The sequence below is a fragment of the Podarcis filfolensis genome (assembly GCF_964270895.1).
Source record: "Podarcis filfolensis genome assembly, chromosome: 16".
NCBI lineage: Eukaryota > Metazoa > Chordata > Lepidosauria > Squamata > Lacertidae > Podarcis > Podarcis filfolensis.
In genome coordinates, this window is record NC_139620.1 from 12,573,581 (window position 1) to 12,589,777 (window position 16,197).

General features: G+C 51.1%; 1 protein-coding gene across 4 annotated transcripts; it reads right to left on the reverse strand.

The window, feature by feature from the left end:
* Positions 1–667: 667 nt before the first annotated feature.
* Positions 668–13,853, reverse strand: SPINDOC (spindlin interactor and repressor of chromatin binding). Of its 4 annotated transcripts, none has more exons than XM_083591870.1 (9): positions 13,610–13,853; positions 10,617–10,713; positions 8,913–9,105; positions 7,845–8,129; positions 6,115–6,219; positions 5,198–5,284; positions 4,120–4,239; positions 3,302–3,352; positions 668–1,900 (listed from the first exon to the last, which is right to left on the reverse strand). In XM_083591870.1, the coding sequence occupies exons 3-9, from the start codon at positions 9,067–9,069 to the stop codon at positions 1,476–1,478; spliced, it is 1,230 nt and encodes a 409-aa protein (XP_083447996.1). In that variant the 5' UTR covers positions 9,070–9,105; positions 10,617–10,713; positions 13,610–13,853; the 3' UTR covers positions 668–1,475. The 4 variants fall into 4 exon arrangements, with proteins under 4 accessions (XP_083447996.1, XP_083447995.1, XP_083447998.1 ...); XM_083591869.1 differs by having other exon boundaries at positions 13,589–13,853; XM_083591872.1 differs by lacking the exon at positions 6,115–6,219 and having other exon boundaries at positions 13,610–13,851.
* Between the last annotated feature and the right edge of the window lie 2,344 nt (positions 13,854–16,197).

Sequence of the window (16,197 nt, forward strand, 5' to 3'; positions counted from 1 at the left end):
CTTAGATAGCTTTAAGAGAGGATTAGCCAAGGCTATCCATAGCTGCTAGCCACAATGACTCTGCCTGGAGACAATGCTCATCATGTAACCTAGAGCTGGCTGATATTACTTAGCTTATCTTAACCTCCCAGGGTTGTTGGGAAGAGAAAATGTGGCATGTTCTTAACCCGAGGTACCACTGTATATAGCAAGCTACATCTTAGTCACACAAGTAAGTCAGAGGTTTCTACAGCTACCCTTCCACTTCCTTCCAGGAAAGCAGGGGGCACGACCCAGTTAAAGGAGACTTTGCAGGCAAACAAAAGCCCCATGACAAACATGGCCTAGGGATAGGAGGAGCCCCGACTCAGTGGGAGAAGCACATTGCAAGGGGATGGACTAGATGTTCCTTTGGATCTCTTCTAGCTCTACAGTTCTAGGATTCTGTGTTTAGCATGGAAGAGGCCCCTGGATTGGCTCCAGTAAAAGGGCTTAGGTAGAACCAGATGGGACAAAGAATTTGACCTATTGGAAGGCGCTTGGTTGGCTTCTGTGAGGATGCTAGAGAAGATGGGACACTTTTGGCCAGACCCAGCGTGGCTGCTCTTAGGTTCTTCATGCCAGCCAAACACAGAAAAGAAAATTAAGACAGAAAGAGGGAGGGAGGGAGAGAGCGAGAGCAGGAGGGTATCATAAAAATAATTTATTGTTCCTTTGTATAACAACTCAGATTCCCTTTAGTGTAACTCATCCCTGGGAAGGTGCTGGGCAATGGCGCTGCCCCCCTCCCCGCTCAGGTGTGTGCCTATTAAAAGTCATATAACAGGGTGTGAAGCCTCATCCTGCCCTGCCATGGGTCCCAAGTACTGTGCCCTGTTAGCTGGAGTGTCAGTGGAGGGGCAGGGAGGGGGAAACATTATTGCCGAGGAAGGAGCCAGAGGCATCCCTTGCCTGTTCCGCTGGTGTGGAAACTAACCGATTAGGGGGCGGGAGTCCCTGGTCAGGCAGAGCCCCACCTCCTGATACGCTCCACCACCCCTGCTCTCTCTGGGGAGACAGAGAGGCAAACTTTTGGGAACACATGGGGTGTATGTGGGGGTAGTTGCCATGTGAAGGGTCTCCCCCAAACCTTTGGAGGCGAGGCAGCGATGGCCATTTCCCTCTCCTGCCACACAGACACACAAAACATTCACCTTCCTCCCATCATCCTCCGTGGTAGTGATCAGGCAGACTGGTGGGGAACGGAGGGCAGGCACAAAGACAGAAGAGGCCGTGGCTGACCCCCGAACATGCTTGAGTAACGAAACGAGACAAGAACAAGGCGCCCTCTGGGCAGGGAGCCCGAGAGGGGAAAGAATGAACCCCACTTAGTAACTGGGTGCCTAACCTTTCTTCCACCCGCCCACCCCCCAGCTGCCGTGGGTGGCCAGTCCAACGACTTACGTCGCCACATTGGCATATTGGAGGGGTGGGACGGGTGACGGCCAAGCTCCCCTTCATTTCCTGGGGGCTGCAGAGGGGGACTGGCCCCTGCTCTCCCAGACTTCACGGATGGTGCGGCGGACCTCCCGCGGGAGGTGGAGGGTCTCGGCGTGGCACTGGAGGATGTGCTGCTTGACGGTGGCCAGGCAGACGCGGCGCAGAGGGTACTCGCACACCATGCAGACCAGGTGGTTGGCCGCGGCGTCAAAGTCCACGAGGAAGCGGGCGCGCCAGGTGGGGTTGAAGCTCTTGGCCAGGAGAGGGGCATCCTCGCTGCCCGCTGCCGCCCGCTGCCGGCGGGGCTTGGCATCGCAATCTTTGGCGTTGCTGCCAGGGGAGTTGGCCAGGGCGCGAGGGGCAGGGTCCCGTGGTGGGCAGAGCTGGCGGGGAGGAGGATCCGTGGAGTGGAGCCGAAGTAAAGACACCGAGCATTTGCGATCTGGGGAGGAAGAGGCGGCGAATTGAAATGCACAACAACAGGCCGTTCGCTCAGTCCACCTATCCCAGAGTTGGAAGGGACCACGGGGGGTCAACTGGCCCAACTCTCCGCAATGCGGGAATGTTCTGCCCAATGTGGGGCTCAAATCCACAACCCTGATATTCAAGGGTCTCCTGCTCTGTCAGCTGAGCTGCTCTCACAACTAAAAGTGAGCATTCAGACAGCAACAAAAGAGCTCAGCTGGATCAAGCCAAAGGCTGCCCATCTAGCCCAGCCTCTCATTCTCATGGTGGCCAAAAAGATGCCCATTATGGGAAGCTGATCACAGAATCAGAGTTGGAGGGGACCCTGGGGGTCATCTAGTCCAACCCCCTGAAATGCAGGAATATGCAGCTGGGTATCGAACCTGTGACCCAGGACTCATCAGCACCACGCTCTAACCAACCGAGCTATCCAGGCTGCTAAGCAGGACTTGAGGACAAAAGTGCTCTCTCCATCCACGCAGATAGCTCAGTCGGCAGAGCACGAGACTTAATCTCAGGGTTGTGGGTTCCAGCCTCATGTTGGGCAAAAAGATTCCTGCATTGCAGGGGGTTGGACTAGATGACCCTCATGGTCCCTTCCAACTCTGTGATTCTGTGAATGCCCAGCAGCTGGTCCCCGGAGACATGTACTGCCTTCATTTACTGCTTCCACCAGTGGAAGTAAAGCAGAGCAGCCATGGCTTGTAGTCATGAATAGCCTTAAGCATCATGAATTTGTATAATCCTCTTTTACAGCCATCCAAGTTGGCGGGCAGTACCTACACCTCAGAGATGCCCCTGGGAAGTCCCCAAGCATAGCAGAAAGCTCAGGGGGCGGGCAGGGATGAGAATAGGGATATACAAAGAGAAGAGATGTTGGTGTGCAAATCCTGCCTTGGGAGACGGAAGGAGTTCCAGTCCAGTTTTCAGCCGGGCTTCAGCCTTGCCTTGGCTGAGCTTGGAGGGAATAAGCCAGTGATGTGAGGTTGCTCTTGTTTTGGTGACTTTTGATACACAGCCGGCAAGATTGGAGATAACATTCAGCCTCCCAATTAGCAGGGGGGAAACCATAACACAGCAAGGACAGGAAACATCGCTTGTTTGTGCTAAGACAGGGGTGGTGAGTTTCTGGCCTGCAGGTCAATCCTGGCCAGGCAGGGGGTCCATTTTGGCCAGCCCCAACTACCCGTCCGTCAGCTGCCGTCACTCAGGAAAATGGGTTCAATTCTGCCTTGGCTGTGGAAACAGGCACTTGCAGCCAGAGCAGGATTTAGCACCCCTGGCAGTCAGCTGAAGAGTGGGTGGTGGGTGGGCCTAAATCCGACCCAGTTTGGCCCCTTGCGCCTGTTCCTTATTTGGAACAAGCGGCAAGACTTACCCACTGCTCTCTTCCTTGGGCCTGGCTTTGCTTCAGAGTCCTGGGGTGGTTCTGTAACAACAACATTGACAATACGTTGTGGCCATCTGTAGGAACCCGTGCCATCAAAATGCTCCCCAAATCCCAGAATAACAGAGCGGGAAGGAGCAGTGATCTGCAACATTCCAGGCAGAGGGCCATCCCACCTCTCCTTAAGCCAATGGCAAGACCACCAACAGCTCCCAAGGAAGCCTGGCTCCCTGCCATTTCCACCCCTTGGCTCTAGTTCTGCAGGTGGGAGTGGGACTGGGATGTTGCTGGACTCAATCACCCCTAGCCGTTGGCTGTGCTTGCAGGGGCTGATGGGAGTTGGAGTCTTCCAGACCTGCTTTAAGGGGTTAGAACATGGTGGCCAGTGTTCCGTTTTAAGCGTGGGGTGGGCAGCCTGCGGCCCTCTGGACATTTCTGGGTGCCCAACTTGTTGCGTCAAGGAGGTAGCTTTTTTCCTCAGCTTCCTGACCCTGCCCTGCTCCTTCCGCCACTACCAGTTGCCAGGGTGGGAAAAGAGAAGCCGATGGGATGGGAGGCAGAGGGTGGGGAGAGGTCAGTGGAAGTCTGAGCCTCCAGGACACGACCCTCAAAACCGACCGTGGCTCCGCCTCCACCTCCTCATGTGACGGCCTGGCTGTGTGCATGTTGCATTTGACAGGGAACATGCCGCTGGTTTGGGCTCAGGCGGCAGTGGCAGCAATGCGCACGTGTTTTACCTGCTCCCCCCTTCCTTCTCCTTTCCTTAACGGAGGGAGATTTATAAGTATGACTGCCAAAGCACTACTCACCTGGTTGAGTCCGGCAGTACAGTTTCAAGGCAAAGCCAGCTGGGAAAGTGCCGTCCGTGAAGATACGGATTTCGGCAGGTGCCGAGCCTGGGACCCCACATTCAGAGAGCCATTCCTTCCCTGGGAAGAAAAGAGGCGGCGAGGAATTAAGCCAAGGATTGGGCAACTTTTCCAGCCCGAGGGCAGCATTCCCTTCTGGGCAGCCTTCTGGGGGCCGTGTGGAAGTGGCACAGGTTGTGGAAGGGGCCAGAGGTGAAAGAGGGCAAAGCATATTGGACCTTTGTCACACTCCCCACACCCCTGCCCCACTCTCTCTCTTCCATCAAGATAGGCTAGAGGCATAATCTGAATTCAAGGACATATTCCGGTCAGACAAAAACACTCAAGGAGGGTGCGGGAGCAAGGCCATGGAGGCAAGTGGCCTGGGAAGAGTCCTGAGTCTGCCATCACTGAAAGTGACTGCTATAAACTCAGTTAGATCCATTTAAAGTGGTGGACATGGCTCCACTAGGTTCGTTAGTTTAAATGGGTTTACTCTGAGGAAGAAACTTAAGTTGGATGTAACCCACACAATCCTATTCTGTCCCCTCCCAAAACAACAGCACAAAAAACATATGTACTCTGTACCAAGCAGAGCCAAATTCTGCAATCTGCATAAGTCACGCACGTCAAACTACTCTGCACCCCCCACCCACATTTTCACACCACCTATTTTGCAAATTATTCTGTGTTGGGGAAGGGGCACACAGCAACTTTTGCAAGGATGAAGGATGGTTTTGTTCAACCCACCAAATTCAGGCTTTCAGTATTACCAAAACCTTGATGGCATGCTGTCATGCCCCTCTTTAAAGGTTAGAAACTTGACTTTCGAAGGAGCCAAGGAGGAAGGCAGATAAGATCCTATGAATGTTTGGCACCTCTGTGGAGCGCTAGCCTGTGGGTGGACACACAAGGAGGCAGCTAGGCACGCAAAGGGAAGGAACGGTGGCGGCGACTGAATGGAAGATGCTTCCATTGCTTTGGGGAGGGGAAAACCTGCCCCCACTCTAAAAAGCAGCCTTACAGCTCTGCTGCTAACCTGTGGTCTTGCTGGGATGCTTGCTCGTGTCTTTGATGGTGCTCAAGCTGTGCCGCCTCTGCTGGCCTTGTGATCGCCGTTCAGGGTCTAAGCATACATAAAGGAAAAACAGTTCCACGGGTTAGGTCCATGGTCTTCAACTGGTGGCTGAAGTCAAGTCATATCCCACTCCAACGCTAAAGTGGAAGGCAGTGCCTGTGGCCACCAGGCTTCGCTCATCCCGCACACTTTGCAAAAGAAGGGATTTCCGCATGAGGCTCTTATCCCTACAAGACGAGCCTGCAGCCACAAAGACTCCTCCTTCTACCCAACAGCCAGAGGTACAGAGACACCCTCTTTGGCACCTGGGCACCTGGGAAATAGAAGGCTAAAGCCAGACATGTGTATTAAAAACAAACAAACATTAGAATGGGGTGTCGTCCTGATGGTTGAGGGATTCAGGGCCATAGCTCGGTGCTTTGCACCCAGAAGGTCCCAGGTTCAATCCCTGGAATCTCCAAGTAGGGCTGAAAAAACTCCCCCCCCCCCGGCCCCCCAAATTGAAACCCTGGAGAGCTGCTGCTAGTCAGTGTAGACAGCACTAAGCTAGACCCCTTGGCGTAAGGAAGCTTCCTATTTTCCAGTTTAAATTCAGAACCATGAGGACTAGAATCTCATTTTGTTTTTTAAGGGAGGGGCCACAGTTCACATGTTTCCTGCAGAAGGGCCCAGGTTCAGCTCCCTGGAGGCATCTCCAGGTGGGGCTGCAGAGCACCCCCTGCCTGAAATCCCCGAGAGCCGCTGCCGGTCCGTGTCGGCAGTCTTAGGCCAGACAGCAGCTCCCTCTTTTTCTTACGAGTGGGTCCTGGGTCTGAGAACGATGACGATGACCCGTCTAAGCGACGACCACCACCACCACCTCCGGCCCCAGCACTCACCGCAGCGCGCTCTCAGGTGCCCACGCTTCCGACTCGCCGGCTGCCGCTCCTCCGAATCGAGGAGCACCTCTATCTCAGCCGGCTGCTTGCTCTTGCCGGGGTCGCCTGGCAGGGGATAGTTTCAGAAAGGGGAATCAAAAGCGGCACACAGCACTGCGTGTTTGTTCCACGGCAAAGAGTGGAAATGGGCAGGAGCGGGCAGAGTGCTTGGCCTCCCAAGGATCTCATCTTCCGTTTAGGGGGAGGGAGAAAGGAAAGAGACAAGTTTCTAGCCCTTATGGATGTGAATTGGTACTCCAAGGCAATGCCTGGAGGAATCTTGGTATCCAGGGTGGAGCTGAGAGAGAGAGAGAGGCTAAGTCAATAGGCAATCGTCTAGGAGAGCCTTTGCATACCCAGAGCCCTCTGGGTGTTCTCAGCTACAACTCCCATCAACCAACATGGCCAGGATGGCTGGGGCTGATGAGAGTTGTAGTTCCAAACACCCAGAGGGTGCCAGGTTGGCCTTAGTGCTTTCGCCAGCTGTTTGTTTCTCCCAGTGACTAACAGGCACAAACATAAGCAGAGTGATTGCATTTCTATACATTCTTCATGCATAAATACACAACTTCCTGGTTACGTTGTCCAATATCCTAAAGGCCAATATCTTCCAACGCCTGTAGTCACTACATGCCTCTAAAACCCACAAATCAAGTGCTATTTCACTGTCAATCCTCAACACCATCAGGCCTCCTCTTGATCCCTACACTCAGCTTTTGCCCTGGGACTGCAAAGATGGAAGGCAGCATGCCTGGACCTCTGCCACCATCCAGGGGTCTAAGGAAGGCAGCGTCTCCTGCCTTCTAGGAAGAACATCACAGCAAGACCAGCCTGACCCAGTCCACTGGCCAGAGAAGGCGCAGCTGCAGGGAGCTGGCTTCCCCTCTCCATGCCAGGAAGAACATTTATGAAACACTATGTAAGCGAAAACAAGTCCACGAGTTTGCTTTTTCCCTCCCAATCCTTTTTCCTTTTGTGCTGTGTCTTTTTTAAAGTCTGTAAACCTGTGGGCAGGCTCCGCCTTATCACTGGTTGTCTGCAAACTGCCCTGGCTTTTTTGGCTAAAGAGCAGAGAAAAACACTTCCACTGAAACGTTTGCCAACATCCTGTTAGTGTAGTCTAGACAATGACTTGAAATGATCCTTTAAAGATTTTGCCCTAGCAACAAGCCTGCCCTTTGCAACAAGTTTTCCCCTTATCAACAGGTTTCTTTATAAGGCAAGGTATGGATCAGGGAGAGAGAGAGAGAGAGAGAGAGAATGTTGGAGGCTGTTGCTCTGGCCAGACGGCTGAAGAGCAGAGCGAGACAGAATGATTATCTGAACATAGTTTTACTTTACTTTACTAGACTAGTGGTTATATAAGATGTAGATTTATTTCAACAATAAATGCATTCAGAAGAACCAAAATGGGAGGTGTGTTTATTCCCACGTGTGCGTTCGCCAAGAGAAGAGCTGAATTGTGAAGAAATGGATTCTGGAAGACTTTCTGGGTGACTCTGCTGACCAGAAAAGGAACCCCAAAGGATGGCAAACTGCACTGACACCCCCAGCCCCTTCTCCAGGAGGCACAGGGGAAATGGAAGAGGCAGACACGGAGGGCGACTTTGCTCAAAACCCAAAACCTTTTCCAGACTCAACTGGAGATGGCACCATTTAACACAACACTGATCTGTGTTGGTGTGTGTTACCTGCAGGGGAAGGTTGTGGCTCTGGCTCAGGAAGCACCACCCCTTCGCTCCAGGCTTCCAGGATGTTGCGCTTCTCTTCGAAGCTGAAGTCCAAGGAGTGGGCATGATGCTCCAGAATGTGTTTGCGGGCAGCCACAGGCCCTGAGGCGCTCAGGTTGCCGCCGCACACCATGCACACTGGCTGGCTGCCCCCCGAGCTCTCGGCAATCAGGTACTCCTGACTCCAGGAGCTGCCTGCCTCTTCTGGGCCAACCTCGGCCACCGGGATTACAACCAGCCGCTCTCCTGGGGGTGAGAAAGGGGGCACGTTGGGATGGAGGAGGGGTCTGACGCCAGCCTTGGAGACAGTTCCCATATCCCTGATTCCTTGCACGCGCTCTGCCCCCTTCCTTTCTCTAACAGAGATGCTCTCCAGACACTGCTGGACTACAAGTCCCATCACCCCCCATGATCATGCTGGCTGAGACTGATGGGAGTTGGAGTCAGGGCAGGCAGAGAGAGTCCTTGGCTGCCCTATGGATGGCACTGGGAATGAACCTCCCATTAGCCACAGCCAGTGTGGCCTACCAGCAGGAATCGCGGTGGTTTTTACCTAGAGAGCAGCCACAGGACTTCCACTCTTCTCTTCTAGGTCAGCCTCAATTGGCTCAAGCTTTTTCCAATGGCAACAAACAGCTCTTACTATTGTTTCACAGGCTAACTCAAGGCTGGGGGTCCTTTTCCACCTTAAGAACCCAATAAAAGCCCTGCAGGTTCAGGCCTGCAGCCCCTCCAGCACCTAATTCATGTAGTGGCCAGCAACAGACAGGGGAGGGAGAACATGGCCATTGAGGCTGGTAGCCATTGTGCGCCTTGTCCTCCGTGAATTTGCCTAATCCTCTTTTAAGTTGGTGGACACCACCCCATCTTGCTGGAGGGAATCTCCCAGTTTAGCTATGCGCTGTGGGAAGAAGTATTTCCTTTTGCATGTCCTCAAGCATCGGACTTCGTTGGGCATCCCTGAGTTCTAGGATGATGCGAGGGGAGGGACTTTCCCTGTCCTGCGCCCTGGAGGGGCACGTTCCCCACCTCTGTCCACGGGATCTGCGTGGGGCCCATCCAGCCTGACTGGGGGGCAGCTGGGGAGCAGATGCCCTGCGGCCACTTTCTCTTTCTCCTTCTCCGTTTTGCACTTCAAAGAGACCTTGAGGTAGTCCAAGAGGGGAGCTTCTGCCTTCAGTGCCATGAGTGTTTCGGTGGGGCTGGCACAACTAAAGCCCACCTGTAGAAAAAGAAGAAGTACCGTTCAGGTTGCAGAGGGGGTGGATGGAGATGGGAAAGAAACACTTCCAAGGTGATAACCTCAGTTCCCACATCTCTTTTTCTCCTGGCCAGGAAAAACCACACACACACACACATACAGTGGTACCTTGGTTCTTGAACGGCTTGGCTCCTGAACAAATCATCCGGCTCCTGAATGTCGCAAACCCGGAAGTAAGTGTTCCTGTTTGCGAAGTTTTTCAGAAGCTGAACATCCGACACAGCTTCCGCTTGAGTGCAGGAAGCTCCTGCAGCCAATCGGAAGCTGTGCCTTGGTTTTCAAACAGTTTCGGGTGTCAAATGGGCCTCCGGAATGGATTAAGTTCAAGAACCAAGGTGCCACTGTATAGGAAGGCTCTGTCGTTATTTATTTATTTAAGACATTTAAATAACGCTTAATATTTAAATATTCTCAGTGGCTGCTCCCAGACATTGGGACTCCCTCCCTACAGAAATTAGACTGGCTCTCTCCTTGTTGTCCTTCCTCCGGCAGGTGAAGACTTTCTTGTTCCAACAGGCGTTTGGGAACTGACTGCTTCTAAGGAAAGGGCTGGTGCTGTGCTGTTTTTATTGTAATTATTGGTATGGTTTCAGTACTTCCTATGTATGTATACAGTTTTATTTTTATCAATGCTTAATTGTTTTTCAGTGATTGCTTTTTCTGTTTTTAGCGGCTCTTATTTTTTACCTGTAAGCAGCTTTGCTTCCTATCAGGGGGAAAAGGCGGGGTATAAGCAAGCAAGCAAGCAAGCAAACAATCAGAATTTCTAAGCAGCGTAAACAAATTGTTAAAAACCATTCAAAAATAAGAACAAATAAAACTCATCATAGAAACAGAGCTTTACTGACTTCCTGCTGATGAAGCCAAAAAGGAAAAAGGGGAAGAGAAAATAAGCAGACTCAGACCACGACACGAAGCAATTCTGGGATACAGTTTCTGAGCAAGCTGTGGGAAACATAGCTATTTGGGGACCTGAAGGCCATTGCTATAGTCACTCCTCCCGTCAATTATATTTGTTTATTTCCACTCACAAAAGTCTTCTTTGTCTTCAGGCCACGGGAACCAGGATGCGGGCGGGGATCCGAGGGCCATACAGGGGAGACATACAGAGCCAAACTGCACCCTCTGCTGTTCACTGTACATTTTAAAGTATTATTCGGATGAATGCAAGGATAAAGTCTGCCAGCCTGCTAGAATATAGGATACCCCCTTCCTCTTTGCTGAGTACATGTGCAAAACATCCTAAGAAACCTGCTCCCTGAGTTGTTGCTACCCCCAATCTTCTGTTTTCTTGTTCAGGATTTCTTAAAAAAACAAACAAACAGGCACCCTGTGTTCAAATTTACCTCCCACCACCTTGAGGACTAGAAACTTTGTTACTTTTAAAGCAAGTACTTTGAGACTTCCACACTGTGGGCAAAAAGAACTGCATAATGCACTGGGATGTGACATTAATTCCAAACCCTTCCTACCTGTGGCAGGGCGTCAATCCGGATTGTATCCAGAGGAAGGGCTTGGGATCTAGAATCCACTCAGTGCTGCCTGGTGATAGCAAAGTCGCTCGCTCTTCTGGAAACAAAAGTGGGGATTAGTAAATCCATTAGCCACAAGAGTCTTTGTTCCCTAGAAAAGAGGAGAACCCAAGGGGAAACATACTTGTGTTTTCTTTAAGAAAAACTTCACATGTAGAGAGCCAGCGTGGTGTAGTGGTTAAGAGCGGTAGATTTGTAATCTGGGGAACCGGGTTCGCGTCCCCGCTCCTCCACATGCAGCTGCTGGGTGACCTTGGGCCAGTCACACTTCTCTGAAGTCTCTCAGCCCCACTCACCTCACAGAGTGTTTGTTGTGGGGGAGGAAGGGAAAAGGAGATTGTTAGCCGCTTTGAGACTCCTTAAAGGGAGTGAAAGGCGGGGTATCAAATCCAAACTCTTCTTCTTCTATGTAGAAAGTGCCATCATCTACGAAGAAGAGGGAGGCTGTGAACACACACTCCATGCATTTAAAGCATATGGCTTCCCACAAAGAATCATGGGAATTGTAGTGTGGTGGGAATTGTAGTTCTGGGAGCAGTAAGCTACAATTCCCAGGATCCTGTGGGCAGCCTTACTGTGTTCAAAGTGCATTCAGCATAAAGCATAACAACACAACCTAGAGGATGTTTGTTTAATACTTTTGTCATTCCCTCCTCTGCTCCTGCACATTCAGGGCCAATCTCTTTTTTTCCTGGTTTGAATATGTACGGTATTGTCTTTCTTGCTTTGACTGCTGGGTCTTTGCCCTGACACCAAATCCCCCCCTCTTTAAATTATAAAGGTGTACTCCATGCATGTCTGAAAAAGGAACAGTCTCAACATCCCGTGGAATTCTAACTTCCCTCCCCAAAGCCACAAGGCCCTGTTCACATTTTTGCCATGTCCACAATTACTCCCACCAGAACCTCAAATCTCCTCCATCCTTTAAAGCAAACCCACAACTATTACTTTTATTATGAAATTGTCTATTCTGATCTCATTGTAATAAGCCACTTTGAGCATCATTTTGGGAGGGATGGGGGGAAAAGGTGGCCTACGAATAAAGTGATAATAATTATGAAATAATATCACTTTCCTTCAAGTCTTTATTTCTCCAGAATCTCATTTCTCCCACCAAACAATTCGCATTGTTGCATCTCCCTGTTCTGAACCTTCTACCCCAAAGTGTATCATCATCATCATCATCATCATAAATTCATTATTTGTACCCCACTCTGGGCGGCTTACAACAAATTATTAAAAATACAATAAAACAACTTTGCACCTCCTTCCCCCTCACCAGGCACCATTTTAATTCTTTCCTGGATCTCAGCTAGCCAGCTAGCCAGCCTGACTTCTCCTTCTAGACCTCCCTCCCTTCTCTACCTTGCCTCTACCCACAGAATATTTCTCCTCTGTTCTCCCTGCCCCACAATACATCCTGCCCCACACCATCCCCACAGGGTAATACTCTTTTCAGGGTCTTTGTGTGTCTCATCTGCATCTTAAAAGAGGCAAAATGCCCCCATCTTTTGCAGATGCACCCCATACTCTCCTCCTTGGATTAATCCATAGTACCTTCTTCTGACTTACAATCTTCCCCATTATCTCCCAAAAAGAGGCAAAGGTCAATGTCCCTCCACCACCACCCAGATCTCCCTGCTGTACCATTTTGATTCCTTCCTGAAACTCAGGCCTCCCCAATCCCAGGTATCACCCCCATCCACTCAGCACAAGGGGCTCCATTTTCACATCTCTTCCCTTAAGAGTCCATGGGTTGTCTCCAATGTTCAGAGTAGACCCATGGAAATGAATGGACCTGGCTGTTCATTTCAGTGGGTCTGCTCTGAGTAGGACTTAGCTGGATACAACCCTAACACACTAAACCATAGCTGTCAACTTTCCCCTTTTCTTGTGAGGAATCCTATTCGGAATAAGGGAATTTCCCTTTAAAAAAAGGAAACGTTGACAGCTGTGCACTAAACCCCCTTTCCACTACTAGCCATGCCATAGGCTCCCTCTTCTCTCTCCCCCCCCATTAATATTCTTCTGACCTCCCCACATGCTCACCCTTCCTGAGCCAGGCAACCCCATTGAATATGCCTACCAGGCACCTGCCCTTGTGACTTGATCCTCCATCCTTACTTTCCCTCTTTCAGCCCCACCTCAAAAAACCAGCCCCAATCCCCACCTCCATCCATCTTGGTGACCACCTAGCTCTTTGCCAGTCCCTCCCCTTCAACCTAAGCAGCTGTGGGGGGGGGGGCGGACAACAGTGACCTTGTAATACCATTAAACTGCAATAAGAAAAATAAGTTCTCCCCCCAATCAAACACCACCCCAGGTGTTTTTCTGGGGGGGGGGGAGAGACACCAGGCCTTCTCCCATCCCTCCTGCTGGTGACCATCTCTGTGTGTGCATGCATGCAATGAGCACATCAACCCACCACAGATGCATTTATGGCGGAGGGTGGGTAGGGAGCACCAGCCTCTTCCCTCTTCCAATTGTGCCAACCCAGCTGTGGAGGGCCCCATCAGCCCTTCCCCCCCAACCCAGCTGTGTTTATGGGGGGGAGCAGCACCCCAGTTGTGGGGCCACCCTAGGTGTGTGGGAGGGGAAATACCACCATAACTGGGGTGGCCCCACAACTGAGGGAGAAATATCACCACAGCTTAGGGGCCACCAACCCTTCCCACCCCCGCTGTGTTTTGGGGGGGACACCACCCCAGGTATGAAGGACGCCAGCTCCATCCTAGCTATGTTTATTGGGGAAGAAAGCCCCCACCAGCAACGTCTATGCGGGGGTTGAACAGCTCCCCAGCTGTGGGGGGCACCAGCCCCTCCCCCACCCAGGTGTGTATACAGCCCCCCCTCATATTTGGGGGCCGACAGCACCTCTCCCCCCCCGCCCCTTGCCCCCCGCCCCTACCTACCCAGCGGGCCTCTCTCCCCACCTGGCCGCTCAGCTGCTTGAGGCCTCCCGAGCTCTCCCGTTGGAGCCCCCGCCACGCAGCATAGAGCTCTCCGGCTCCCAGCGAGGCAGAGCGGCCTCTCCTCCCCGCTCCCACTCTATGGTTTCATTGTCCGAAGGACCTTTCCCTCCTCCGCTCTGTTGTCAGAGATAGCCATAACTTCCGGCGGGAAAGGGAACGCCGCCATAGATACCTCGCCCCGGCGGCTGTTTTCTTATCTCTACGTTCCGCGTCGGAAGTTGCGTGCGGCAAGGAAAGGAACAGTCCGCTTTCAGGCCGGAAGTTCTCGCTCGGGAGCGCGACGACGGCGTATAGGTCTCTATTTTCTTAGATCTGCGTTGCCTTCGCTACCCAGCGAATCCAATGGCCAGCGCGGCGTTCTCTTCTCTTCTCCGCCCCTCGGCAGGTTATAGACCACTCGGCGCAGGGGACAGACCGGGAGCATAGAGGCGGGCGGCTAGCGAGTCCGAGAAAGGTCGCCCCCTGGAGGGGAAGGCTGGAGTTGCAGGAAATATAAGGGAGTGACAAAGGCGATTTAGAGCCTGCAGAAAGGAATCAAAGAGCCTAAGGAAAACGAAAAGTCCAACTCTGCCTGCTTCCAAATAAGTGCCAACCAGAGATGCCTGTAACAAAACCCCACAAGTCTTCTCCTGATGCCTCCCTGCCAGCATGCCTGAGATAGACTGACATTTGAAGGTAGACTGCCTCTGGCTGTGGAGGATCAGTTTAGCTGTCATTAGTACAGTGGTACCTCGGGTTACATACGCTTCAGGTTACATACGCTTCAGGTTACACACTCCGCTAACCTAGAAATAGTGCTTCAGGTTAAGAACTTTGCTTCAGGATGAGAACAGAAATTGGGCTCCGGCGGTGCGGCAGCAGCAGGAGGCCCCATTAGCTAAAGTGGGGCTTCAGGTTAAGAACAGTTTCAGGTTAAGAACGGACCTCGGGAACGAATTAAGTACTTAACCCGAGGTACCACTGTAATATAGCTCTTCCTCTAGCTCCCTTCCTCCATGGGTAGGAAGCCATCAGAGCTAGTGGCCGGCCCTCACAACACATTGTAGCGTTGAGTTCCATGTATTTGCTTGAAGAAGTGCTTTCCTTGACTTCTTCTCAACTAGCTTCCAGTCAGTTTTGTGAGAGGATACCCCCCCCTTCTAATCATTGTGGGACAGGAAGAAATAGATGGACTATCCATTTTCTTCTGTACTTATAGTGTTACAAACGTCTATCAAGTCATATCTTGGTTTACCACCACCCTGTAAACGTTTAGCTTTTTTTGCAGGGAAAGCTCGTCAATGATCCGATCCTCTGGAAAACAACAAGGACTCCTGTGGCGTCTTTAAGGTGTTTCAAGGCTCTTTGTTCTTTTGGCGACAACAGTTTAGGAATCTGAGTAAACTTCAGGCCCCTTTCTCCATCTCCTGTTTTCTTACTCATTACAAATCAAATTATAATGAGGGGAAACAGCAAAACTTTGGAGGGCTACAAAGCTCTGAAACAAACAGAACATCCATATTGTCTCGCTAAGCCTTACAAGAACCTTATAAGGTAGGACAGTATTATAACCCTTACATAGCAGACTGCAGGCTGAGGCTGAAAGAATTGCCTGCTGCCCAATTGCCTAAGCAAATTGATAGAGCTCCCCACCCCATGTGGGAAGAAAATAGATCTGACCCTTGTGTGTGTAATTAACAAAAGTATCCTCTGGATGCCTAGCTTCAAAACACGGGGCTTTGCACTCCCTCCAGCAGAAGAGAGCCCCCAGCAAAGTTAAAAACAATAAAGTGGGGGAATATGGGCTGTTAGACCCATATTATCTGCTTTAAAGCTCTGCCCCTCTCTCTACCCTTCTTGCAATGAACAGACCACACACTATTAAGTAAGTTTAAAATGCTTTACTTACTAAATCTAAAGGTCTGGTTCATGAGTTGTTCCATGCAGCAGTAAGGAGAACACAGCTAACAAAATACAGAATGTACAGTGGTACCTCAGTTTAAGAACAGTCCTGTTTACGAACTATTCGGTTTACGAACTCCGAAAACCGGAAATAGTGTCCCGTTTTGCGAACTTTACCTCAGTCTAAGAATGGAAGCTGAACAGTGGAATGTTACCAACGGCGAGAGGCGTCATTAGGGAAAGCGCACCTCGGTTTAAGAACGGTTTCTGTTTAAGAACGGACTTCCGGAACGGATTAAGTTCATAAACCGAGGTACCACTGTAGTTTCAAACATGCATGTCCTGAGCTTGGAGAAAGTTCAGGCATGTCCATCCTGGTCGTTTACATGGTGCAAAGAGAATGAGAGAAAAGAAAAGAAGCAGCTTCACATTCTCCCTCACGGAGTCTGAGTCTGAGAAGAGAACTCTGATCTTAACTCCTTTGGGCGCCAACTAGCACTCATGTGTAGTTTTGTTTGAATGCAATTTCCTCCAGCCCACCCCACAACTCCCCTGTGAGGAAAGGTTACAACATTGAGACTTTTTAGGGGAGACATGACCACAGTGTATAAAATCATGGGTTGTGTGGAGAAAGCGACAGAGAGATGTTTTTATCCCTCTCTCATGAC